Raw genomic sequence first — 13306 nt, 5'->3', positions numbered from 1 at the left:
CTTTAGGAGCGTTCCATCCTTCTGTGCTGTCTGTCCAGAGAGCTGGGCCTTCCACGGACCCCAGGAGGCGACACTGCCTCCTGGCCACAGCGCCGGCAAGTCTCCTGTGCGGGTTGATGCATCAGGTAGAGCCACGTCTGTTCCCAAGAAGGCGCTGCCCGCAGCGCACTGGCTAATGAATTACCAGGGACAACATGGATACTTCAAAGTTGACAAAGGGCATTACCATCCTCAAAGACTATCAGCTCCGAGAAGAACAGTCACGGATTTTGTCCTACCACGTGCCCCCCTCGAGTGTGACCCTTCCGCATCTTTGGTTAATTAACAGTCCCAGGTAACCCTGCTCAGGACAACCCATGCCATGAACAGGGATCCCAATAACACCCTCGGCCTCTCACTACAAGGGCCAATCTGGTCCCGCTCACAGTCAAGGATATTATTCCAAACAGCCCAGTCACTGTTGATTGAGAGGTTTCCTTAGCAAATAAGGGTTTTCAGATATCCTAGCAAGACTCCTGAATTGCAGGTGCCTGGGTGGCTCAGTCTGGTCAAGCATTAGCCTTCGGCTCAGGTCATGATTCCCCAGGGTCCTGGGATCAAGCCCTACATTGTGCTCCCTGCTCCGCAGAAGACTGCTTCTCCCCCTCCCATTCCCACCGCTTGTGCTCCCTCTCTCATTGTGTATCTGTCAAATAAATTTAAAAATCTTAAAAAAAAAAAAGAAGAAGAAGAAGAAGAAGACTCCTGAATTGGAGTTTTCTGTAACATCTGCATAATACAATCAAAGTGCAGCAGGCCCTTAGCAGATGTGCCGCAGGGAGAAGGGCTCTAAGCATATCCTGCCTTCCAGGGCCATCCCACTGACCCAGAGCATTCACTCCACTGTGCAACAGTCACCATGTCTACCTTGAAGTTAATCCCCCAAACCTGATGGTAACAGCCGACTATCCATGCCCTGCACCTTTCTCTGGAAACACAATCTACTACCAGGAAAACAAATTTGGAAAAAAATGCACCTGTTACTCAAACTTCAGAGCTGTTACCAGTGTGGGAAAATTATTAACCAAAATGGACAGCATGTTTCTTTTCCTGTATTCCAAAGTAAATTCCTCCTATTTAATAATTTTGATTATTAACTAACTTGCACTAGTTTTGATTTCACAGAGAGCACGGATCAAATTGTTAAAACCTTAATGATGTGATAATATTTATTAATATAGTAAATCCCAAATATAGAAGATCTATGACTCCTCTAACACCTCAGTTTAAGAACTGGCTTTAAAAACATCAAAGACATGCTCTTTTGAAGAACAAAGTTTTAGAGCTTGGAGGAAAGAGAAGGTAATCATTACAAATTCATTACGGATCCATCAGAGATTTTTTTAATCCATTTAAATCCAGGTATAGGAGATCAGATTCTGATCTTACATTATTTCCACATTTTTAGAACAACTTTTCACTCATAAATTCAAGGTTACAGTAGCATTAAAAATATCCACAGGAAAGGAATGGCATGAGATATAACAACATGATTAATGGCTGTTGCATTAGAGTGGTTATTTCTCTTTTCTCTACTTTTCAAAGTTCTAGTGAGGGTTATATAATTTTTATAATAAAAATTGTAAGTTAAGAAAGAATTCAAGATTACAAAACATAGCTGACTTTGTAAAATAATGCTTCAAACAAATAGGCAGAAAGAAGACATTCAACCAAAATGAAGATGCTCCACGGAAAGGTTCACTCGGTCCTGGGACGAGCTTTACAGCTGAAGCCCATCGTGAGCATTTCCCAGCCTCACCAGCCCTGGGGACAGGATACAGGGGGAGCCCCCTTTCCTGTTGGTGGTACCATAGAGCACGGATGACAAACACTAGATTTCTACACGTCTATCAGCCTTGTGTGCCTGGGGAATCCTAAAGCGCTTCCAGAATCTGTACTTCATTTGGTTTTAGGGTGAAGAAAGTGAGGTTCACACGTTAAGTCCCCAAATGACAAATTAATCGCAACATCACTGGCAGTAACAGCCATTGCAGGCAACCACACCACCTCACAGGCACTCTGGGCCCCACGGGCTTAGGGAAAGGCCAGGTAACAGTTCCTTTTCAAATTATATTTCCTTTGTTCAACGACGTTCCCTTCAAAAACAAGAACCACCAACTATTTGCACAAGACTGTAAACAGAGCTCATGCACGCTGACAGCCCACAGCTATCCTTGCAGGGGTTTGGGGCAATAAAACCAAAATCTATATTTAAAATATGTGTGCATCTATTCAGATAAATTTTTAAAACTCATTTTTTAAATAGCCCAGTGGACATTCCAAACTGGTAACTCTACCCACAGAGGGGGACTATAAATGCTTACTGTACGGGCATAAAAAATAGAAAACCCCAATAAGGATTTCAGAGTCTGTTCTTCAAGAAATCACGCAATTTGTGCCCGAGGGCTGTACAGATACCAGTATAACTTTCTTTCTTGACCTCTAAATACATCTCCTCCGCAACCGGGGCATCTGGGGGTTGGACATTTGCCTAATCCCACGGGGTCCTCCGGCAGGGGTCACAGCTGCTGGCTGGTGAAGAAGGATTTAGTCTCCCTGCAGACAGGATTTACACAGAGCGGACAACTCAGAGTCAACTGCTTGGAGCACAGCTCGTTTGACTGGATGTGTGAGAGCACCAGATCGGCCAGGGCCTGGAAGACGGCAACAAGAAGCAGAGATTCCTCAGAAGCAAAACGTCTGCTGTCCCCCCCGCGCATCTCCCCCTCCCATCTGCCCCAATAATCACTGTGGCTGAGGGTTGGTTTTTTCATGTGAATTATGACTGCTTTGAACTGGATTCTCTAACATCTTCATTTCTTAAAGACCCTCAGCTTAGAGAAAAGTTAAAATAGAGATTTTAGAGGACATCCTCTTACCCTACCTGCTAAACCCTGCCTCTGGAAGGCAGGTCTTAAATCCGTCATGGTTATAGATGGGTAGAAATAAGAAAATTGGGGCTATATAAAGGAAAAAGGAGCAAGAGTATAAGGAATTCGATTTTATTTTTGTAATTAATTGGAACTCAAAATGTTCTAATATGTGAGAAAACCAATATTCTGTAAGAGTTTCTCAGAGGATTTCTCTCCGATATGTTCTACTAAAATGGTTGTAACACTATAGATACCTTGGAGAACAATGGATTTCCATTAAGAGACTCTGCTCTTCTGATGTTTTCAACTCCACACTGAATCAAATGAGAAAAAGAAGGAAAAACACACACACATTTTATTTTCCTTTTTTTTTTTTTAAAGAAACAGCTACAAATAAATAAATAAATAAATGGACTTAGATGCATACACAACTTAAAAGCCCGACTTCCAAAGTGTTCCCAGGCGGCTCAGAAATGCAAACAGTCCCGGGCCCAGACACAGATGTAGATTTTCACCTCTGTTATCATAAAACTGCTCTCAATATCTATTCCTCCCCCCACCCGATTCCCTTCCGCATAGGTGCTCAGTTTCTAAACCGTTTTTTGAGGCTGTATTTGACAGAATTCTCAAGGAACTCAAATCTGCTTACTATTCTTTTTTTATTCTACCTTTCTAATACACACTTTGACAGGCTCTACCTAAGCAGAATGTTGCTTTAATTAAATAAATCTTTATGCCTGTCTTGATTCTAACTGCCAAAAGAGGTAGATCAATTTAAGGTATTTTGAACCTAGATGGCTTCCAATGCAGAGTGGAGTTTTTAAATATAGTCTTACATAGAAAAACCCAAAATAAAACCCGAGGACTGTTTTACTATCATCCTTGCTTCCCTCCAAAATACCCAGTTGATTATCCCCCAAATAATTAAGAAACATCTAATCATTTTTCACGCAGGTAGTCAAGATCTCTTTCCCTTTCCGAAATGCTGCGATGGCTTTTCGGTTGTTTCATCTTTTAAATTAACTTTAACCAGCATGGGAAAAATGGTGATTCAGCAAACACATAGTTCTCAACCCAAAAAGAAACTGTATTCACAGAGCTTGGGTGACTCAGTTGGTGAAACGACCAACTCTTGATTTTGGCTCAGGTCATAATCTCAGGGTCTTGAGATCGAGCCCCATATCAGGCTCCGTGCTCAGCAGGGCGTTTGCTCAAGAGTCTCTCTCTCTCCTCCCTCCCTCTGTCCCTCCTGCCCCCACCGCCCCCCCCCCCACACATGTGAGCATGCTTGCAAGCTCTCTCAAATAAAGAAATGAATCTTTTTAAAAAGAAAAAAGGAAAAAAGGAGACTATATTCTAAAACTCCATGTGGAAGTCAGTGACAGCAAGACACCCAATGCTGGCAGTCTTCTTGAACACTATGGTTGGGAGAGTCAAAGGACACAACGCTGTAAGGCAATCCAGTAAAATATCTATCAACATTTAAATTCCATTTCTAGGAATTTTCCCTAAGAGAATAAATAGAAAAAAAAAAAAAAAGAAAATGATGTTTATTACAGAGCAGTTTAGGAAAGTAAAAAGTTGGAAATATCTTAAATATATATTGATCAAGGATTCATTTAAAATAATTATATAGATCTGGGGCCCCTGGGTGGCTCAGTGGGTTAAAGCCTCTGCCTTCAGCTCAGGTCATGATCCCATGGTCCTGGGATGGAGCCCCGCATAGGGCTCTCTGCTCAGCGGGGAGCCTGCTTCCTCCTCTCTCTCTCTGCCTGCCTCTCTGTCTACTTGTGATCTCTCTGTCAAATAAATAAATAAAAATCTTAAAATATAATAATAATAATTACATAGATCTAATTACATTTATTCATTTAGGTCCATATATTTTTAAGGGGAAAAAAAGGTTATAAAACAGTATGAATAAAATACCATGCAAAAATAGTATTTTATTCATAAACATGTAGGGGCATACCATTTTTATTAAAGTACACATACATTCGGAGAAAAAAGGGGATGTATTTTTATTAAAATATTAACATCTCTCAGGGTAAGATTTTTTTTAAGGTGGGGTGGTGGTTTGCCTGGGTGGCTCAGTTGGTTAAGCGGCTGCCTTCGGCTCAGGTCATGATTCCAGGGTCCTGGGATCCAGCCCTGAATCGGGCTCCCTTGCTCAGCAGGGAGCCTGCTTCTCCCTCTCCCTCTGCCTGTCACTCTGCTTACTTGTGCTCTCTATCTGTCTGTGAAATAAATAAATAAAATCTTAAAAAGAGAAAGAGAGAGAGAGAGGGAGGTAGTGGAGGGGGAGGGGGAGAGAGAGAATCCTAAGCAGGCTCCACACTCAGTGCAGAGCCCGACCTCACAACCCTGAGATCAGGATCTGAGCCAAAATCAAGAGTCAAGACGCTCAACGGATTGAGCCACCCAGGCGGCCGTCTCCGGGGTATGATTCTGAATGCGCTCTACTCTCTATGCAATACTTCTCTGAATTATCTGAGCTCTTTATTATTTGTATTACCAAAAAGCAATCACTTCATCTTAAGAAAAAATCCAAACTATTTTTTAAAGAAAGTCATTTTAAACACAGTCTATTCTCCCAACAGAATAATGAGATAAACTGTAGCTAAACTTTATTCTCTCTATGGACTAATTTATTAGTCACTAAATAATCCATTTGAATCCTGAGGAATAACCTCGGTTTAGTGATATTAATAAATGTGAATTATCATTCAACACAAACAAAACTTACTTTCCAAACACACTGGAATGACCCATATTTGCACGTCTCTTTTTAGCAAGTTCACAGTTAGTCAAGGTCAGGGTGGGATATGGAAGGCACCATTACATGAAATTCGTAGACAACCCTGCAACCTCACTTTAGCCAATTACAACTTCACCATAAATTCTGTATCAGAACTATTGACAAGCAATTTACGCACCCTCTAACTTCCTCAACGTTTGATTGATGACCAGCATGCATTGCATAAACACAAACCTGTGGGGCTAGGTGCTAGCTAAAGCTGCCCCCAACCCACTCTCTCCCTGCACCTGCCACCCAGTCCCGGAGAGGGTGAAGTATCCTTTGAGGCCGGGCCTCCATCAATCACGCATGGGAAGGACCAGGATCAGTTCTGGCAGAAGATGAGAGGGGGAAGCACTTCCTGGGTCCTACAGTTACCACCATTCCCCACAGAAACAATGCTATAAACTGGATTCATGTTTCAGGCCGGCCCTCGAAAGCTGTAAGATGGGAGAACAGTAGGTTTTTCTCTGCTGTGAATGAACCCTAACTCACATCCATCTTAGATTACAAGACACTAAGGATGGTATTTGTTATTTCAACAATCAGATTGATCACAACACCACTGCAAACAGCTAATTAAGTAAGTGTACAGAAGAGGTCAAGGGAATTAGAACACACACTGCTTCAGTGTTCATTCCACGGTCTTCTTCTAAATGACAAGGACTCTTCTATGCCTCAAAACCCACCAAGAACCCGTGTAAAAGCCCCAAGTAAAAGGCGCCATCAGGCCAAGAAAAGGAATGATAGCACAATACAATTCTTTTCCTCCAAACTGGTGAGAAGAACAATTATTTTTTTCTTAAGAAAATGTAGTTTATCACTTCCAGGTAGTACAGTGACTCACATGGGACAAAATGACGTTGCTGTCAGTAATGCCTGAGAACCCGGGTTCACACAGGCACAAAAGTGCTTCCCCACCGCTGGGCTGACATGGGATTACCCTGATGTGTGCAAATGAACTCAGGCTAAGTGTCACCCAGAATTAGGAGGCCATGGTACACACAAAAGTTGTAGCAAACAATGTAACAAATTTTTTTTTCCAGTGTAGTTAACACACTGTGTTCTTGTTTCAGATATACAATATAGTGATTCAACAGTTCTGCGCGTTACTCAGTGTTCATCAAGACAGGCTGTGCTCTGAACCCCTCCTCCTACTTCCCTCATGCCCCACCCACCTCCCCTCTGCTAACCACTGAGCAATACTTTTAAATGATACAATTATTGTAACATTTCAGAGATAGTTTCCTTTCAAAACAAATCGCAGTTCGTGAATGCGATTAATAATCACACTCACCTCTTTAGCTAGAACTTGAGAGTACTCGATGTCCAGTTCATACAGCGTTTCAATGTGATCGCTGGTAAATGCTATTGGAACCAAAAGAATGTTCTTCCTTCCCCTCTCACAAAGCCCTCTGATAGTCTCATCTGTTTGAGGGCCCAGCCAGGGCATCGGACCAACCTGTGAGAAACGAGAATGGAAGGCACACAGGGACCCACTTCTCCCTGTGTCTGTGGCACACCACAGCCCACTGTCCTGGACCCACACACACACCCCCCTCCTGGTAAGAGCGAGGGCCACGCTTTAATCTGTGTTAGTGGCTTTCAGTATTTCTGTATTAAGCTTGAATCCTTCTCGAAGTTGGTATAATACAAATAAGTCACAATTTCTATCATTACAACAAAAAATAATACATTAAATCAATGAAATTCAACTAGTCACTTGATTTCTTGTCCATTTCTTGTCCTGCTTGCAGAGTTCCTCTGCTCATGGTGAGCCATCAGGTTATAGAACATGCTGTGTATATTAAAGAGCCAAACCGAATCATTTTATAACTAAGTCCTAAAATAGACGTCCTTGGAATTGCTGACTGCCCTCAAGCATGTAGAAACCACCTACCTTAGACTGCCACACGAGTCGGTAGGGGTTGGAGTAACCCAGTTTATCCATGACTCTCTGCACAGTGGCGCCCACCTCCTGAGGATAGGGGTCCCCTCTGTTGACCACCTGCAGCGGAGACACACGAGTGTTCAGTCGCCAACACAATGAAGGGTTCTAAGAGCCTCAGGTTGTGCTGTGAGGTGCTGTGAGCCGGGGACCAGAGTCCCCCCTTTTGTCTTCTGCACTAATGATGATGCGATCCGAGCTCATTCGCCAAACTTTCCTTGGATCTACGTCTTCAGGGGCCAAAGGAAAACAGCGTACTCATGCATCTCTAAATACCTAGGAATATGCCAAATTCTACATCTGTGCTATTCATGGGAGGATGAGTCTCTCCATTTCCGCAGCTGAAGTAGGAAAGGCAGGATTGCGAGCGTTGTATGGATGGCGTCCATACTCCATACTGAATCCATGGGGCCAGCTCAACACAGGGGCAAGTGCTGCTGGAGTAAGATGGAGGGGAGAAGCAGCACAGGGGTTCAGACTCCAGACTCCTTGAGAAGACCACCTGCGCCTTCTAGCCCCTTTCCTCTCCCCATGTGCCCCACAGCAACAGACAGCAAGTTGAACGCTTTGTGCACTGTGAATGTCTGACTGGTCCTGACGCGGCATCATGTTAATACTCTTAAAAATGTTCAACAGGAATTTTATTTTTACTGCTTTAACATTTAGCTGTGTATGGGCACCCTAACCCCTTGCATGGCTTGATTGCTTCCCATACCACTTATTACCTCCTAACATACCGAACTGTTTTCTTCTGTACTATGTTTATTATCTGTCCCCCACCCCTGCTCTCTGGGGGGATAGACTTCTACCTATTTTGTTCATTCCCATATCCTATGACAGTGGAGGGAACAGTGCTTAGAATATAGTGGATAGAATAGTGCTCAATAAATATTGTTGAAATGAAATACTGATAAACTATTTTATGATATTACTAAAAGTTAGTTAAAAAACCATTAGAAACCTAAATACAGAATGAAGGAGGGAAATACAAAGTCGCCACTAGAACAGCACAGAAATAACTGCTCCAGGCAAGATCTACTGGAGCGTGCTAAAATTAGTGGGCAAAAGTCAAGGAAGAAGAAGACACTTACATAGTCTCAGAAAATGTCACCTAAGATATTTGAAATTACAAGGAGAAAAACAGTAACCTTACAACGTACAAATCCAGCAGACACCACCTTAGACAAATAGCCGAGGATGACATCGCCAGTGGTAGGATGTTTGTCATCAAGTACCCCCACGCCATGCACTGAGGACAGAGCACCCTGGGATGTTCTTCCCAGTACTGTAGAACCTCAGTCGAATCACGGGGAAATAGCAGACAGATCCAAGTGCAGGAGCATGCTGTGAAATGACTGACGTTCCACTAAATCATTCTTCAAAAGTATCAAGGTCACGATAAGACAGGGCAGCATGAGGACTGTCACAGATTGGGGGATACTGAGATGTGCCAATGGAATGTGACATGGGATGCCAGACTGGATCCCAGAACAACAAAAGATCATTTTGGAAGAAGTGGTGAAATCTGAACGAGCCTGGCCTTGGGCTCATGGCACTGCACCGCGGTTACCTTCCTGGTTTGGGTCACCGTGCTCTGGTTATGGACATGTCAGCAGGAGAGGACGTACAGGGAGGGTATATATGCATGCTATACTATGCTCTGTACTGTTTTTGCAACTTTGCCTAAAGTCTAAAATTACTTGCAAATAATGAGTCTTTTAAAAGTCATGAAGGAGGAAAAAGCCATTAGAAGATTAGAAGCAAGTGCAGGGGAAAAGAAAAGGCCCCTGAACAGACTTCTCCCTTGACTATCCCTTGTCTTTTCCCACTCCTCAGTCCCACAGGGGCCCTGGGCAGCAAAGAAGGCTGGCAGCAGCACGCTCGGTCCCTGAGGAAGGAAAGGGAAGTGCGGCGGGCGGTGAGGGAAGGGCAGGCAGCACCTGGAATCGTTCACGTAGAAAAATGTGTTTCCTCCGCTCCGGGTTCAAGAGCTTCCCCTTCAGATGTGGCCTCATCACACCTAGCACGGTTAGGAAAAGGATGCGGGCGGAGCAGCGGGACGCACATTTGAAGAGGATTTGCATGACACCAGAAGAGAGACTATGAACTTGTTAAAATAAAATAGGCAGGCTTCCAGAAGAGAGAAATTTCTCTCCCGAGCCACCTACAGCGGAACCGGCCCGGCTGGGTGGAGATGGCGGAGTGGAAAAGCTGTAAGGGCTCGACCCCAGTGACCAGCAGGTGGCACTAAAGACCGATTAGAAGAGTGGCACCAGACACTCGGGTTAACTGCATTAACTCTGGAGTTAAGCCCTAAATGGCACCTCTGAAGACCTCATTCTCCATCTCTCCGGCTTCAAAAGCACTGTTTTGGGGCACGATGATAGTTCTGAGCTGATGAAACTGGCTGCTCATTCCATGCACACCTCTGTACCACCCAGCACACTAGCTCGATCATTCTCGTTCACACATGTGCAACGAGGAGGGCGTGCGGAGGTGGTATTTTAGCGAACATCCAGCGTAACGTGAAAAACTCAGGAGCAACTAGATCATAACGTGATACACTCCATATTCACTTGCTAAAATGTGGGCTCTAGTCCTAGCAGATTAAAAATTGTAATCACTTCCTGGAATTCAAGTAGCCCCTACCCAGTCTTGACAAAAGAACGGGACCTGAGATAGTTCAGTGTAACTGGAGGCCCTCAGTGCTTGACACTGACCCTGACATCAGGTGAGCTCCTTCAGTGGGGCAGGCAAAAGCAGCCTTCCTCTACCTGCCCCATGTACTGAAAATCGCTACTCATTAGTACACCTTCCAGTTATCATTTCAAAGGGGGTTATTAGGAAGATACCTATTCATAATATTATAATTTGAATTAATTATAATTACGTTTCAAGAAAGGAGTCTAGTTAAAATGAGCACCTAGGTAAGTCTGAGATGTTAGAACTCATCCTTGCACTGGGCTCAGGCTGTTTGAGAAGCTGGGTCCCGTTTCCACATCCAGAAATCCTCTACCAGTCACCCAACAACACGCTCTTACTTACAGACATCGGCAGGGAGTGAGCCGAAAACAGAATGACCACCTCACTTCTCTTCTCAAGTGGAAAATGGTCCAGTTCTTTCACTATATGGTCTGCAAAGCACTGTGGGGACAGCAAGAAAGGAGGATGAGAAGGAGGTAGGAAGAACAAAATAGAAGGAAAAGAAAATGTGTTTAGAATGAGAGCTATGACAAAAATCTCCTGGCAACCCTCAAAAACTGGAACTCTCTTTTTAAAAAATTGCAAACAGTACAGCCTCTTCTCGCTTTGGTTCATCATGAAAATGGCTCATAACGGTTTCAGGGGCCTAGGGAATTTGATGGGAAACTTCTGAAGCTCGCTAATGGCTCACTGAAAATGAGCGCTCTGGATCTGCTTCCCCTCGGGAGGAACAGGGCACACTTCCAGATGGAAAGAAGACACAGATGGGAAGGAGAAGTTGTTTTAAGACCTCTCATTTGCTCGGTTAGCAGGAAAACAGCTTACAGGCTCTTTCTAAATCTTCCTCAGTTTGGCTTTCAGGCCTATGACATTAAAATACATTAGACACAAATAGTAGAGGAATAAGAAAATACTATTCTATTTTTACGACCTTCTCCTTCTGAGCCCAGTATCCTCCCTCAGCCAGTCTTCGTAACAACCTTCGTAACAACAGATGAGAGGTTGTCCAACTCTCATTAAATTCACAGAGGGGGGAAGAGGCGGCCGGCTTGGGGGCCATTCAGTCACATCTGCGGGACCTGGGCTGCCAGGCGGGCCCCACCTCCGCCTCCAAAGCTCTGTCCACCAGACCAGTTAATTCCCTCCGTCGTCTAGTTGGCGCTTTCCGATCTACATCAATAGGTGCTGAAATACCCGATGTGAAGAGGCTTTCTTTCATCTTCCACTTTAATCATTCTTCGTCACTTAACTCAGAAAGCAAATGCTACGAAGGACATTAATGGGTCAATTGACAGAATCGGAATATGAATGTAGATCAGATGAATTTAAGTATCGACGGTAAATTTACTGAGGTTGAATACTGGATCATGGTTATGGAGGAGAAGGTCCTTGCTATTTAGGTGTCAAGGGTGGTTTTACAGAGACAAGTTACTCTCAAAAGGTTCAGAAGAAAACTGTATGCACACCCACGTACAGAGTATACCAATGATGGAGCGGAATAAATGCTAATAATCTGTGAATCTAGGCAAAGAGTCTAGTCCCTATACTCTTCTTAGTCTTGTGAGTTTTCTACATGTTTAAACTTACTTCCAAATAGAAAGGTTTTTGAAAAATCATAAAGGATGATTTACCAGAACCACGTACCTTTGCACTTGTTGGTATTTTGATATATCAGTGGTTGATACTATGAGAGGAGCAAATAATTCCCTAATCAGCACTGAGATATTACTAATCTCTCCAACCCCTCCAAATTTGGTGAATAAATGCACAAAGGTACAAGATGGTGCCCAGAGACTTTCCTTTTCAAAATTTATACTTTACAGAGTAAATGTGATTAGATTAGATATAGATTAAAAAAAACAACAACAACATTTTCTGGTGGTCTTGCAGTGCCTGGAAACGAAGGATGCTCAGGAAGGCCTGTGTTTGGACGGACAGCGGCCCGGGGAAGGAGACCCACCGTGAAGCCTACGTAGGAGTCTGAACCTGAAGCTATGTTTACTACTATTACCCTGGCAGCTCGCCGCACAGCGCTATTAGGGATGACAGCACAGAAATGACAATGTCAAGTAATTGCTACCCAAAACAAGTAGAATTGTAGAGTAAGGTGTTATTTTCAGTGTTCATTTGTAACTGTATTTTTAGTTTCCGATTAGGGTTTGACTTGCTTTTTAAAAAAATGTCTGCTAGATATCAAGTGTCCTCATGTCAGCTCCGTCACGAAGCGTAAAACCTATCTATAAACTTCTGTTTCTAAAGAATGTTAGCATTTTTCATTTTCTCCTCTAACAAAAGAGTGAGCAGAAACACAATTTGTTCTGGCTTGCAACAGATGCTAAGCCGTCGTCTACACCGGGGAGCCAGGGGCCAGGAGAAGGCTGCTTAGATCACCTACAATCCATCTGCGGTGTCCTCCATGCGCAATCTCTCTGCAGAATGAAGGAGGAAGGCGGCTCTCAGAGCCTTCAATCACACCATCTAGAAGGGCAGATAAATGCCCCGAAAATTCCCTTTCATTTTGTGAGCGGAGACTTCCTCAGTTAAGAGACCTTTCCGTCTTTCTGCTTCCCCCTTTTCAAAGGGCTGAATTTTAATGCAAACCTAATTGCTCGGTGGATCAGGGCAGGCAGATGCTGTGCAGACCCCTCCGCTCTCTGCTACCACATGTCAGTGCTGACCCGAAAGCCCTCGCTCCCCATCGCAGGCCGCCTAGAGCAAACTGGGAGGGGCAGGCTGGGCTTTCCGCCCAGCGGTACAGCGAAGGGGCCGGGGGGGCCCTCAAAGCAGAACTACACCCATCCCTGAGGGGAGGCACCTCCTTTTCATTTTTACTTAAAACTGTTTTTCCACCTAAGTGTTAACCCTCGACATCACCTCTGTGCCTAAGGATCAAGGCCTGCTCCAGGGGAGAGCGGCCGGCATTTACCGACGTCTGGCCCCACCTAG

At 44.0% G+C, this 13306-nt stretch overlaps 1 protein-coding gene across 3 annotated transcripts in view; it reads right to left on the bottom strand.

Annotated features, from left to right (window-relative positions):
- Nucleotides 1-1176: 1176 nt before the first annotated feature.
- Nucleotides 1177-13306, bottom strand: part of FECH (ferrochelatase) — a 31962-nt gene continuing 19832 nt past the window's right edge. For all 3 annotated transcript variants that reach the window (XM_080821154.1, XM_080821152.1, XM_080821153.1), the window contains exons 7-11: nucleotides 10703-10801; nucleotides 7610-7717; nucleotides 7007-7171; nucleotides 3167-3226; nucleotides 1177-2693 (exon numbers count right to left, since the gene is read on the bottom strand). In XM_080821154.1, the coding sequence (XP_080677280.1) occupies nucleotides 2559-2693; nucleotides 3167-3226; nucleotides 7007-7171; nucleotides 7610-7717; nucleotides 10703-10801 (567 nt within the window). In that variant the 3' untranslated portion in view covers nucleotides 1177-2558. The remainder of the gene's footprint in view (nucleotides 2694-3166; nucleotides 3227-7006; nucleotides 7172-7609; nucleotides 7718-10702; nucleotides 10802-13306) is intronic.

The sequence above is a fragment of the Martes martes genome, assembly GCF_963455335.1.
Source record: "Martes martes genome assembly, chromosome: 13".
NCBI classification, from domain to species: domain Eukaryota; kingdom Metazoa; phylum Chordata; class Mammalia; order Carnivora; family Mustelidae; genus Martes; species Martes martes.
The sequence above is the reverse complement of the archived record's forward strand: the minus strand, read 5'-3'. Positions and strand labels throughout refer to the sequence as shown.